Below are 14,433 nucleotides of genomic sequence, written 5' to 3' on the forward strand. Positions count from 1 at the left end.
CTCGTCCACACTGGCAACTAATTCCCGATGATAGTGTTGCCAAACAATAGGCCTATTTTAGAAATGTTTTATTTATATGGGTGAGTGATTGGTTAAAATATAGCTACATAGGCTTAACAGCCTACCCACCTGTAAGGTTGTAGTTACGATATGTTGGGGCACCAAAATCATATTTTGCTATTCCTGACTGAAGATATCACAAAGCATTCGAAGAAAGAAACACAAGTAAACACACTATGACGTTGATTGTGACTTTATTTCTTTAACATTTTACACCACGCGGCATCGGCTTCAGTCCGACAGAAACCTGAACAGTATGGCTAAGACCTATCCATGTGCGGAACCTTGATTACAGTTCTGTCCGTTTGCTTCTCGTTGTTTTAACCAGGCTCATGTTGCAGCCCTTGACAAAACTCTCCAGATACGGCCACGACACCTCGGGTATATAAATGCAAATTTTACAAATAGAACAGACAGATGAACTTTTCTTTAAACACTTAAGAATAGGAATCTGAATTCACTAGCCTACTGAACAGAGCAATACTGTCTGCACAAAACCTAAGTTAAGTGTTTGTGTTTTTACTAACAGCTGAGAAAGGGAATGATTCTCGCTTTTGGATATAAATATATAAAAATTGGACTTTTGGCTTATTAAATATTCCGTTCAAACCTTACAACGAAGTTTTTTTAATCAGAAAGGAACACATTGATGAAATAGCCGAATCGTCATATCTGAAGACTAATAGGCACAATAATACAAAATAATCATACCAAAACCCCATCAAAGTGAACTGTTGGTAAAATAAATAAATAAACAAATAAATAAATAAATATTTGCATGAATATTCAGCTGTTCAGCTGAATATTGTAATGGAGCGTAATGACAAAACAGGTTGTTTCTGGAAACAGCAGAGTACAGACATTATTAGGGTTTTCTTTAAATAGTCCAGTCATATAGGATTGTGTCACAGAGTAACTTTTAAATGGATTGTTTCCATGTTCAAAAATAAATGTTCACACCACTTCATTTCAAGTACCAAATTCTTAATCTGATCATATTTTAAAGAAATTGCTGAAACTAGTTTTAAATCTACATTCTCCATTAGTTCCACAAACCCACAATTATTCCATCACAAAAATACCAAAACAGTGACGTGTTGCACAAATGGCAGAGACCAAATTGGGGAATTAACCATCACAAAACTGTGTACAAATTAATACAAAATAGTACATAAACCCAGTGTGAGACCCAATATTGCCATCACTGATCAAAACTAGGGGTTAGCCAATTCAATGTGAAACAGTTGTAGAAGAGAAAATAACTCCTTGAGGCTAATTCCCACAATGGCCATTAATGAATATTAATAAGAAGAATTATCTGAAAGGCCCCCATACAGGGCTGCAGGCTTAGAGTGGCACTTGCTTCATTGTGGAAAGTGTACATCAAACACTCCGCATGCAATGCATTCTGGGTGCCATTATAAAACGTGACTGTGTAAAAGTGGAGAAGTGCTGTGAATATTCTTGACCAAAAACTTAATTGCCGACACAGACTGATTATAGTTTCACCATAACAACCCCTCAGAGATCCGTCTACTAACCTTGTCAAGAGAACCCAGAAAATCATGCTTCACAGCATTTGGCAAGGGAATTTAGAAATTTCATCAATTGTGGATGCCATGTCTTAATACTTCAAGACAGACAGCCCCACATCTTGGACTACCCAAAACAGGGCTCTGTAGGTCGACTATTAAGGCATCAAGGTTAACAGTTTGCAGGGGAACAGTCTACTTTCTATTGAAATAGTTGTACATGCCCCATACAGTTAGCAACATTCTCAGGCCTGGACTGAAGACAAACAATTAATGGCATTTACATAAACTTTTGGTGTTTCCAAAAATGTTAACAAAAACTCAAATTACGCTTCAGTAAGCATGTACTAAATACTTAAGAATACAGGTGGATATTTATGCACTGCTTGATGCATTAATATCCATAAAGTTTATAAAGGGTTCCTTGAATGGCACTAGCAATTTACTATTAGGTAGAAACTGCACTGAGAGAAGCACAAATCCACTTGTTCACTGAAAGAAAGACTGAGTGGCTATTCAGTGTCTTTGCAGTACTCTGTGTGGGCTGCACTCAATTCACAATGCAGTGACTACCGTTAACAATACCGTACGCTCTGGGAGGGGTTCTTTTCTCATACCACATACAACATACCATCATTATAGCAAACAATAATGAACATGACATGATACCCGATGATGTGAAACATCAACAGGAAAATAAAAAATAAAAAAACGTCTGGGGAGGAATCATTTACAAAAAGTTTAGATTCTCCCTTTGAAATCCATTTCCTGAGGGTAAGGGTTTGATTGACAGATGATGCCTGGAGTTGGAAGTTCCTCTCAGAAGACTTTCATCAAATGTTTCGGGTTATTTTGAACTTTGCCCCGGTATTTCACCATGCTCAGACATAAAATCTATCACTAAGCATTGGATAAAAGTTGGAGAAAATACATATACACATAAGTGATTGTAGGTTCTGGTTCTGTCAAAGCCATTTCAGTTTTTTCCCAGCTCAGCACAATATGAAGATCTTTCAATTGCAATTGGTAAGATATACATTTATAATACCTTCCCTGTTTTAGATTTTTTAAAACATACTTCATACATTTTACCGCAAACTCTTCAGCATGTGATGTCATATTTTGTATAAACGAGGTGAGAGCAAGTTTCAGTAAAGATATTGGTAAATGGAATAATAAAAATAATAATTTATACATAATTTATAAGTAAACATACAAAAATAAAAGATTATTTTTCCCAGTGAACAAAGCTAAATTAAGAAAATAACGCCATGAAATAATCAAATTCACTGAAGTGCCAACACCGACAAAGAAATAACAGCAAATTAGTTCTAAAATAAACAACATTTCCTATCAGGTAGTTTGCGAAGGTTAATCTTTAGTCACGAGCTGCCACTTCACAAGAGGAGTTCCCCACCACTGGACCCTGACCTCCCTAATGTTATTCCTGAGGGTGCCAGTAATGGACACAATTTCCTCTCGCTCACTGAAATCTTTCACTCTCACCTTGTCTCTCTCTGCAAAGGAAAAACGTGGCAACTTGCTCTCACATAGACCGTGATGTGGTGTCTTTGGGCCTGCCTTGCCCACAGCTGATACCGTACAGAAATGAAAGAGGAATGATGGGTTTGTGAGCACTATGGCACAGGAACAGAGGGGTATGTGCACAGGATGGACCGTGCTGATGCAGTGACATCATCAAAGCCTCTGTGATGTCATCACAACTTAATCGCACACTGCACCAGCCGGCCCACCTGCTTCAGAACAACCCTACACCTTACAGGGCACACACAGATACGTACCGACCCGCAAACATTGACAACACGATTCAGGAAGCAGTCTCTGCTAAAGCACAGCTAAAGGGCAAGAGATGGAGAGAGGGAGTGGGGAGGGCAAGAGAGAGAGAGAGAGAGAGAAATAGACAAATAGCAGAGGGTGAAAGAAATAGACGGAAGAGAAAGACAAAGAGACAGAAGACTGAGAGAAGAGGAAACTGTACATGAGATTCATCAAGCATCCATCTGCTGTGAGAGGAGGGAGAAAAAGGGATGGAGAGAGAAAGAAAGGAGAAAAACATGAGATCATGCCCTCACGAAAGAAAAACACATACACTATGGCAGGGATCATGAAATCACAGTCCACAAGGTCCTCTTTTACCTGAGAGTCAGCTATGAAGACTGTCTGGCCAATCAGTAGCACTAATTATTTAGTTAATTACCCAGTGGAAAACCAGGGCTGGATTTCGAATTGAGGGCCAGATCCTATGATCCCTGCTGTATGGTATCACATTGGCATTGATCAAGTTTGAAATCTGTAATAACTCAGTATGCAGAGTGCATTAGGTCCTGAGGAATCCATTACATCCAGGCAGCTAATGGCAGCACAACAATCTGTCAGTTCAGGGCAACAAGCAGTTCTGAAACAGGAGGATGAACGTTTTAGACCATTTAATGTCAGCTTTCTTTCATTTCTAAATATTCAAGACAAATACGTATAACTGCTTCTAATTGTAAGATGATCTTCAATCATAATATCATGATATTTTGATCAACATCCATTATTTATGCAGCTGAATATGTGCAAGGAAATTCAGGCCCTGGTCAATGGTAAAAGGGCAATGCCCCTCTGGGAGTCAAACCTGCAGTCTCTGAGCTACAAGCCCACTTCCGCATCAATTATGACATCTATTACTCAGCATTCTACATTCTGGAATGTTCCGTGTCCTGGAATTTGGAACATTTTGTGTGCATTTTCCCCTTTCCCCCTTTTTTTCCTCTTCAGCCGAAGTGGTCCATGTAATCAGGCCACTGGACTCACAGTGGGGGTGAGGGAATATTAATGACATGTAATTTAAACAAATAATAATTCAACAAAAATGGAAAATACACCAAGGAAATACATCCCATGCTGATTGGATGCTTAGTGGGCAAATACGCCACTAGCCGGACACCGAATGTACATTGTTGCACGTTTATTTTGTGGTAGATTCATGAAGCAGGTGCTGTAAAGTAGTTTGGCCAGTAGAGGGGGCCTAGAGTAATAAAATAACACAAATTCTGTACTAATATGACTCCTAATATATTACCTTTGAGGCACATTCTACTTTCTGGAATTTTCTATTTTCCAGCACCACTGATTCCCCAAGATAGAGGTTCTGCTGTACTATACTGCCACCCACTGAACATTTATATAATGTACACAGACTGTCACAAGTTAAAAAGCAGGCTTTTAACGTAGATAGTGAGTGTGGGGCTGGCATACTCACTCTGTCTATTACTTGTTGTTGTGGTGGCGATGGGCATAGTGGCTGGACCCCCCTCCGGCCCGGATGGTATTGGCCATGGTGGGGGAGGAGGATGCTGGGTGGTGTCCTGGGCGGATGGGCTTGGCTGTGAAGAGTCGAGAGGTTGAGGGGTCGGGGTAGGCATCCACAGCCACAGTCCATCAGGCTAACTGCTCACATGATCTCAGCACACTTCCTGTCTCCCTGATTTCCACCTCAGGATTAATGGAATATGTATGTGTGTTTGTCTGTATGTGTGTGTATGTGTGTGTGTTTTTTTACACTGTATATGACACTGAGGCTGATATCTCTCTTAAATATAAGCTGCTTCACAAGACTGAGCGTGACAGGAGAGCAACACTGCACTGAAGAAACAGTTCCACACACAAAAACATGAATAACTCATTTCTAATATTATCCAGGTTTTCCACAAAAACTCCTCACTTTTTCTTCACTTCTGCAGTTACACTTTACATTTTGTACAATCGAACACCAGGGAAATTGATCATTGTGTTTTGCAAAACCCGAGACAAAAGACTCATGTCTCAAACGTCCAAACAGCTAACACTTTAAATTGTTGAATTGTCTTCTGTCTACTCACACAATAACTACTGCATGTAGAGTACTTCATCCTATTGGGCTCAGAGTTTTGTGAAAGTGTGAACGTGGCCTCACCGATTTGGGCAGAGTGCCCCCTCCTGGTCATGTTCTTGGTGCGCACGGCCTCCTTGATGCGGTCCACCTCCTGCTGGTAGCGCTTGCGGTCGCGCATGGTCGTCTCCCTGGCCTCCCGCAGGGCGGTCTCCAGGGCCTTCACCCGCTCAGCCGTGGCCCGCAGCCTCTTCTCCAGCTTCGGCAACTCACAGCGCAGGTCCGCGTTATCACGCACCAGCTATGGAGGGGGGGAGAGAGGGAGAGAGGGAGGGAGAGGGAGGGAGAAAGAGAGGGAGCGTTCATATACACCCATCGAGCACTTTATTAGGAACATTTTTACTTTATTACACCGACTTATTCATGTGATTATCTAATCAGCCAATTGTGTGGCAGCAGTGCAATACATACAATCATGTAGATATGGGTCAGGAGCTTCAATTAATGTTCACATCATCAGAATGGGGAAAAAATGTGATCTAAGTGACTTTGACCGTGGAATCGTTGTTGGTGGCAGACAGAGTCGTTTGAGTATCTCAGAAACTGCTGATTCGCTGGTATGGTTTGGTGGCACTCGAAGTGAAACAGGACTGTGCTGTCTTTAGAAAGCTTACATTCCCCTGTTTCGAATTAGTTTCTAAAATTCAAAATACGTTTTTGGGGTCAATACGACAGGTCACATATAATCATACATAAAAAAGAACCCTTTGCTATAAGACTGACATACACGAGTCGACAACAGCTGTCACAAGATGGCACTACAGATGATGTCAGGCTATGTCAAATGATATACTGTCATACTTTTATCTGTAAATGTTATTACAGATGTTATGGTAATAAGACTTGCAGATAAAAGTATGACATTTGACATAACCAGACATCATCTGTTATGCGATCTTGTGACAGCTGCTATGACATGTGTATGACAGCGTAGCGAGGGGTTCAAGTATTACCAAAAAGTTCAACGGTTTTATAGCTTCTGGGAATATCTATGAATTACCCCAGAAAAATTATGGCTGTACCAACAAGGCAGCAAGACACCATCATTTATAAGCACTCAATAGATCAATTTTAGCATTACATAATGTTTATTGGGCTATAGAGTATGTGAGATTTTAACATTGACATATTACTGTGTGGAAAATCAAGTCAGTTTTCTCCAGCCCTCCCTCCTGTTTTTTTCACATGGACTCTCTCTGTTTGCTTGGGCTACAATACAGCTGCTATATTGTGCAGTTTCTACATTCATTTTCTTTTCCTCCCCAAGGGACCTGAATTTGACTGGCTACGTGCGGGAAGTTCGAACGGTCTGAAAATAGGGTGTCTCCACTTTGTTTAATAACATATCTCTCAAAGTAAACACTCAGCCCCCATAATTCCAGAGCACACCCTTCCCCACCTATAACACTGTCTAATAAAAGTATGAAAGAAGAGAAGACAGGAAGTAGAGAGCGGAGGTATGCTGGTAAAGAATAACAGGAAAATGGCAGCATTAAAGCTACATTAACCGTAACAAAATATCAAGCTCGTTTGTGCTGTCGTGTGTTGACGTCACTTGTCTGTTCAGGGATTTTATAGTGCCAGTAGGGCAAGTAAAACCTAAACTCCTTTTGGACAATTAAGCAACAACAGCCCTCTACACCAGTGCTCCTGAAGGTGGTGTGCATTTACTGGTGTTAGTCAAGACAAAAACAACTGTGATAAACAAAACAAAAAAACCTCACAGATCTGTAATATCTTTTTATATCTTCTTTTAATTCATTTTCAGTTGCCACCTGACATTTTGGATCTTGCCTTTTATAAAGGGTGTGAACCTTATGGTTTTAGAGTCAAAACTTTGAAAGGCAACACGTGTTGAGGACTGCTCTTGTATCCAAGGTGATGTGTGAGCTCACCAGTGAACTTTTGTAAGATACTCCAGGTTATATCTTAGTGCATATTTGTAGAAGTATGTAAGTTGTCTTGTGATTTCACAGTACCTTTATATGGATCAGACCTGGGCAAAGTACATAATTGTTTTGGATTCAAATATTTTTCTGTGCTCTATTGATCTTTCCTGGTGTAATTGAGCCAACCAAAGTAGGCAGGGTTTCCACTTCTTTAAAGTATTTCATAGGTTCCAATACACCAGACAAGTAAAGTGTAGAAAAGTACTTGAATCCAAAACAATTACAAATTTGGTCCAGGTCTGATCTGGATATAAGGTGATATCCAGATGACATTTCAGTACCTGTTTGTGGACCTTAGTAAGCTGTTCCAGGTTGTTCTCCAGGAAGATAATCTTCTGTTTCTGTGCGACACTGCCTCCTTCATCATCGCACTCTAGCTCGGCACTCTGGGGTGAGATAAAGAGAGAGCATGGACGAGCTCAACACTTTGGACATCACATGCTTAACACTGAGGACACTGGTGTGCTGAACACCAGGACAAGCATGTAATCAGCATTGGGCACAATATGAGCTCAAGTCAAAATCCCTCAAAGCAAGACACTCAGTGCTGATGGCATAGGCCATGCATATTGTATATGAAGAACATTTCTTTACGATCTATCACTGGAACTTAACTCTTGAATACTTCCCCCGATGCTGTTCCTTTCCTACATGTAATAGAGGAGTTTTTGATCACCTAAACTGCATGAGAGGGACTGATCAGGACCTTAAGGCTTATAGATGAATGGTGTGTACAATGCAGGGATCATTAAATCGAGGACCAAGGACTGCTGGTTTTTCCACCCTCCCTTTACCTGGGAGTCAGGGGTGAAGACAGTCTGGCCAATCAGTGGCACTAATTGTTCAGTTAATTCCCTGCAGAAAAGAAAACCAGGGCCAGTTTTGATGATGGCTTGTATCATGTATTGGACTATAGATTTTTTTCTTGGGGATTACAGGGGCTGTAGCCAAGGAATAGAATAGACCAATTGAAATCAGGGAATTGATGTGTGTACATTAATAATATGGTCACATGCTGTACACAGATCCCATAAGTGTACAGTCAAGCAAATGCGCAGCACTGTACTTCTAATACTCTTTGCACAGATGGAAAATTACAAGTAAAGGGTACGTGCTCTTTTAAATGTTTAATTAAAGGCATTCGGTGGAGTTTTAACAGGGTAAGCAAAACACCCAGCCCTGCAGATATTTAGTTTGGAAAATGTGAGGACCAACACACGTGTGTTCCAATTGATTCATTATAACACTAAATCTTCTCAGTTCCTGCTTGTCATACAGAAAAAAAGCCTGCAGATGTTCAGGCATAGCTGGGTAATTGGTTCAGCATGTAAATGTTCCAGCTGCCGTTGCCTAATGGTCTGTCTGCAACCTGTGATGTATACTCGATCACTCACTGTCTCGGGACAAGAGCGTTTCCAAAGAGAGACAATGAACTGGAAGCAGGTTAAAGAGAGAATGAGTCAGCGAAGCAGCAGTCAGGAGGCAGGGTAGCAGGAAGCCGCCTACCCTTTTCACACGAGTGGTGAGGTCCTGGATAAACAGTCTGCGCAGATTGTGCAGTGTCTGCAGTTCCTTAGCCTAAAAAAAAAACACACACACATATTTTTTCAACCAATTTATGCTCCCTATCTTAATTCTTTCACATTTTGTTCCGAAATTGTACTAATGCTTGCGCTCACCACAGTATCCTCCAGACCCTTCAGGTCCTCCTTGGCCTGCTCTCGTTTCTCGTTGAGTCGGCTGAGAGACAGGAAGCAGACAGTCAGTACTGTACTGGCCCTGAACATACACGGCGGCCTGTAGCGTAGTGGTTAAGGTGCATGACTGGGACCTGCAAGGTCGGTGGTTCGATCCCCGGTGTAGCCATAATGAGATCCGCACAGCTGTTGGGCCCTTGAACAAGGCCCTTAACCCTGCATTGCTCCAGGGCAGGATTGTCTCCTGCTTAGTATAATCAACTCTACATCACTGTGGATAACAGTGTCTGCCAAATGCCAACTTCCCCACTGCGAGGGCTGGCTGTAGACACGTGAACAACATAATCACTACACAACCCACACTGCAGTTTGTTTGGAATGACCCGCCCTTGTAGTGCACGTGATCTTATGTGATTGGTCAATATACTCTCATGGAGCACTTTATTAGGTAGACCTGTACACCAGCTTGTTAATGCAAATATGTAATCAGGCAATCATGTTGCAGCAATGCATAAAAAGCATACCGACATGATCAAAAGTTTCAGATGTTTTTCAGACCAAATGTCAGAATGGGCAAGAAATGTGATCTAAGTGACTTTGACCGTGGAATAATTGTTCAGAGGAGTCACTGGAGAAGGACCAAACCACACATTACAAGAGTGGTATGCAGAAGAGTATATCTGAACACACTAAGAGGATAGGCTACAGCAGTAGAAGACTTAAAAATAAGTCTAATAAATACCTAATAAAGTGCTCACTGAGTGGTCTGACCAAGGTTTGACAGCTTGTGCCTCCATTGACCTCAGAAAAATGTCATTTGTAGAAGCATTTTATAACCCTTTTCAGACAAGCAGGAAAGATGAATGTGCTCAATCAAATGTCCAGCATTCATTTTTGTCAAATGGGGGATCTGTCTGCCACAAAAACAAAAATATGAAGGTATTAATTTTCAGCTGCTGCATATTAAGGCATATTGGAGTGATGTGTTCATTGGGTTAGCACCAATTATGTGAAATCAAATCTAATAATCTGCTGAAGTACACATGAAGTTACATTACATCCGTATAGCAGAAGCTCTTATCCAAAGTGACTAGGTACCTCTACAATGTAGAACTATCAGAGATGCATTCACCTGAGGTATTAGGTATTTTTAACCACTGATCATGGAATTATGTTAGTCAGGTCAGCAATATACTAATATTTAATATCTTTTGCTCATATGAAATATTAGTATATTGCTGACCTGACTAACATAATTCCATGATCAGTCAGTATAGATGCAACATCACTAAGACATTGGTTACTTATACTAACAAAAAACAAAATGAAAAAATATAGTATGTTTTGGCAATGTACAATTCAATTCAGAATTAAAGTTTATGTGTTTACTACGTTTTCTCATAAACAGAAGGACTGTTAATAAAGGCTTGTAATGGTAATTCAGACTGTAGTCCTTCAGGTCTGTATGATTACAGTACATTAACAATAACAAAGCAGCACTCCATTTCCTATTATCCTCAGGGGGTGTAAATTGATCACCTGAGAGTAACTCGATAAGGGATTTGTGTGAAATTCCAATAGATCTTTTGCAGCTCTACCTCTAAAAACCGCTATCTAAGCCTCAGCACTAGCCTGCATAAAATCATACAAGCGTCAAAAATCAGGAATGCTTTGTTTTTAAAGAGCACCAACCGCCCTTGTAGCCTTACGTGTATCCTTGAAAATATTTGAGGAACTAAAGCTTGAAATGAAATCCGAGGCCTTTGAAAATGAACCGAGAGAAGGTGTTTATCCACACTACACGCCCACTAACCGACGGTCATTTGCACGTACGAGACAGACGTATGACTGCTTGCCATGTCCAATCAAACACTTTCCATGGGTTTCTCCATTCTCTTAGTCTCTTTTTTCTGTGCTTTTCTGCCTTAGGTTTGGCATGTCATACTGAAACAACTGAGGGAAAATTACAGTCATTCCTGGTTCTATGATTGACTCAGAACTCCAATGCAAAGCAATGAGTGGGCAGTGTGCACTCAGTATATCATTGTCACAGGACAGCAATCACTCTGCTGCCATGGCAACTGACGAGGGCATAAGGTCAGTCTGCTGCCATGGCAACTGACGAGCGCATAAGGCAGGCAGAGGATTTTGGGAGGGGAAACCTACATCAGCTTCTGCAGTTGCACATCCTTCTCCTGCTCCTCGACCTTCAGCTTGTCCAAGTCTGAGACCAGCTTCTTCTGCTCCAGCTGCAGACCCTGGTTCTGACTGCAGCGAGAGAACAGACAACCATGTGGTACGTGCGGTCAGGATGTGGTCATATATGGGGAACATCATAAAGCAGGTCAGTAGGTGGTACTGTAATGACAGGTCAGTGTGTGGGACTACAGATGAGCGTGCTAGTTTAAGGATCACTGTTAAAGTAGTAGTAGAGGTGGTCCTAAAAATATTTTCCAGTTAGCACACATATATAGTATATAGGCTCTATAGTGCACCGACAAATGGGTACACTACAGAGCCCTAGAAAGTATGTAAATGCATGCTACTGTAAAGGATCAGTGTGAAAGTGTGTGTCTGTGTAAAGGATCAGTGGTAGTACTGCATGCTACTTTAAAGGATCAGTGTAAAGGATCAGTGTGAAAGTGTGTGTCTGTGTAAAGGATCAGTGCTAGTACGCATGCTAATGTAAAGGATCAGTGTAAAGGATCAGTGTGAAAGTGTGTGTCTGTGTAAAGGATCAGTGGTAGTACTGCATGCTACTTTAAAGGATCAGTGTAAATGATCAGCGTGGAAGTGTGTGTCTGTGTAAAGGATCAGTGCCAGGACGCATGCTAATGTAAAGGATCAGCGTAAAGGATCAGTGTGTTTTTGTAAACAGTGTAAAAGGTTGCGTGGGTCTCTCACTCTTTCAGCTCGTCCAGGGCCCTCTGCTTTTCCTCGATCTCGTCCCGCAGGCGAGACAGCTGCTTCTGGTGCGACTCTCTGTGGCTCTCCATCTGCTCCTCCATGGTCTTCTGCAGGAGACACACAGGACAGCAGTCTTTAAAGTAGAGGGTCACCAACTCTGGCCATCGAATACAAATCCAGCCCTGGTTCTCTTCTCCCGGGAAATTAGTGCTACTCATTGGTCAGACTGTCTTCACACCTGACTTCTAGGTAAAGGGAGGGTGGAAAACCAGCAGACTGTGAGTTGCTGATCCCTGTTTTAAAGGTTGTTTCGTTTTATTCTTCTTTTATTTAACCTTCAGTCCCCATTGACACGTTAGGACCCCACACAAACACATAACAACAATAACATCCTATAACAATTAAAAATGAAATAAGTGAAGTTACGTTAAAATACAATTTGTCACATGTGGACTTTTAAACCCAGTTGTGTTCACACTTAAATCAGTGGTGACCAATGGCATTTAATTAGAGCTACTGCAGGCATGGGAACATTCCTAGTTGTGTCCATGAGTTTGTAATTTAAAATCTTATCAAAATTTGACCTCCAAGACCTGAGGTAGACAGCACAAGTATAAATTGTGATTGTGGAAATGAAGAAATAACCAGAACTAACTTAATGCTCTCCTGCATCACTCTGTAAAATATATGATTTCTGTTTAAAGGTTTGGCGCTTCAGAATGAGCCCGACACAGAGATAATTTAAAGTCTGACAAGATATGAAGGGAGAGGGGATTACCCACCAGCACAAACGGTTCTGTGTAACATGCACATTAGCCTCCTTCATAGGAAGATGATCAATCGACAAAACAATCGCATTTCAAGGCTTAAGAGGATTAAGCCACCCATCTCTTCCTCAACAGAAGGTTACTTTGTGTTTAATTATGTCATCCACTGGCCGTCAAACAGGATGTGCTAACAATTTTACTGTGCACCATTTCAACGGCCTATTTATAGCCTGCAGGAATTTAGCCTGGGAAAAGGAAATAAGTTGTCATTGACTACAAAAGCAGGCCCCCCCATGATTTAAACCTGTGACCATTAGGCCCAGGTTCCATCACTCTGATAGCTGCTTCATGTGCTGCCCCCTAGTGGTGAACAACAGGACTTACCTTAATTTCCTCGGCATCCTGGAGCATGGTCATGCGTTCCTTCTCTTTGTCCATCACTGACATCTCATGCATTTTCTCTGTACAAAAACACCAAAAGCATGTTCTGGAATGTTCTATCATGTAGCACAATTACCAAGAAGTTAGAATGTAGGTCACAGAAATACACAAACATTTACTGACTTATTTTGACATAATTATCTGGCTTTCACTGGGTAATTCTCAGCACCTCCCATGTCTGTAGGGGAATAATGAACTGTGAAATCATCTCTGTTTTCACAGAACACATGATTTATTTTAATATCTCATTCCCATCACTGTGAAATCCACCTTCCTTTCATCAGGTCACAGCTATGAAAATCAATTTGTGTGTGTGTGTTTGTATTAGTGTGTGTATATGTGTGTGTGAGTGTGTGTGTGTATAAGTGTGTGAGGATGTGAGTGTGTGTGTATTAAGTGCGTGTGTGCGTGTATAAATATGCATGTGTGTGTGTATGTGTATAAGTGTGTGAGGATGTCTGTGTATTAAGTGTGCATGTGCGAGTGTGTGTATAAATATGCGTATGTGTGTGTGTGTGTGTGTGTGTGTGTAAGTATGTGAGTATGTGAGGATGTAAGTACGTGTGTATAAGTGTGTGTATATAAGAATGTGAGTATGTGAGGATGTAAGTAGTATGTGTGTATAAGTGTGTGTGTGTGTATAAGTGTGTGAGTGTGTGTGTGCGAGTGTATAAGTGCGCGTGTGGGTGTGGGTGTGAGTGCATGCGTCTGTGTGTGTTCTCTCTCACCCTGGGCATGGGTTTGGCTAGCTCCTCAAACAGCGAATCATGGCTGTAAGTATGTGAGTGTGTGTGTGTGTGTGTGTGTGTGCAAATGTGTGTGTGTATAAGTGTGTGTGTGTGTTCTCTCTTACCCTGGGCGTTCAGTTTGGCCAGCTCCTCAGACAGCGCATCATGGCTCTCCTCCAGCTGCCTCTTCTTTAGCTCCACACTCTGCATGTAGTCCGTCAGAGACTTAATCTTGGCCTGGTGCTGCAGGAGAGGGGAGCACGTAAACACGGCTATGAGAATAAACCAGATGTGCATTCAAGACTTTGGCAACATATTTAAACTGGTTTGTATTTGGCACAAATGTTAGCTAACTTTACGCAACAGTTAAGAGAACAAAACAAAAGAACAATCATTTGGCTGTTATGCTTTATACTCA

The 14,433-nt window shown here is 41.3% G+C and overlaps 1 protein-coding gene across 1 annotated transcript in view; it reads right to left on the reverse strand.

The window, feature by feature from the left end:
• Positions 1-237: 237 nt before the first annotated feature.
• Positions 238-14,433, reverse strand: part of kif5c (kinesin family member 5C) — a 40,154-nt gene continuing 25,958 nt past the window's right edge. Inside the window, exons 17-25 of the mRNA XM_061235507.1 lie at positions 14,141-14,258; positions 13,231-13,307; positions 12,077-12,186; positions 11,339-11,440; positions 9,155-9,215; positions 8,982-9,053; positions 7,757-7,861; positions 5,551-5,767; positions 238-4,981 (exon numbers count right to left, since the gene is read on the reverse strand). Of these exons, the coding sequence (XP_061091491.1) occupies positions 4,866-4,981; positions 5,551-5,767; positions 7,757-7,861; positions 8,982-9,053; positions 9,155-9,215; positions 11,339-11,440; positions 12,077-12,186; positions 13,231-13,307; positions 14,141-14,258 (978 nt within the window). The 3' untranslated portion in view covers positions 238-4,865. The remainder of the gene's footprint in view (positions 4,982-5,550; positions 5,768-7,756; positions 7,862-8,981; positions 9,054-9,154; positions 9,216-11,338; positions 11,441-12,076; positions 12,187-13,230; positions 13,308-14,140; positions 14,259-14,433) is intronic.

This window comes from Conger conger, chromosome 3 (assembly GCF_963514075.1).
Source record: "Conger conger chromosome 3, fConCon1.1, whole genome shotgun sequence".
NCBI classification, from domain to species: domain Eukaryota; kingdom Metazoa; phylum Chordata; class Actinopteri; order Anguilliformes; family Congridae; genus Conger; species Conger conger.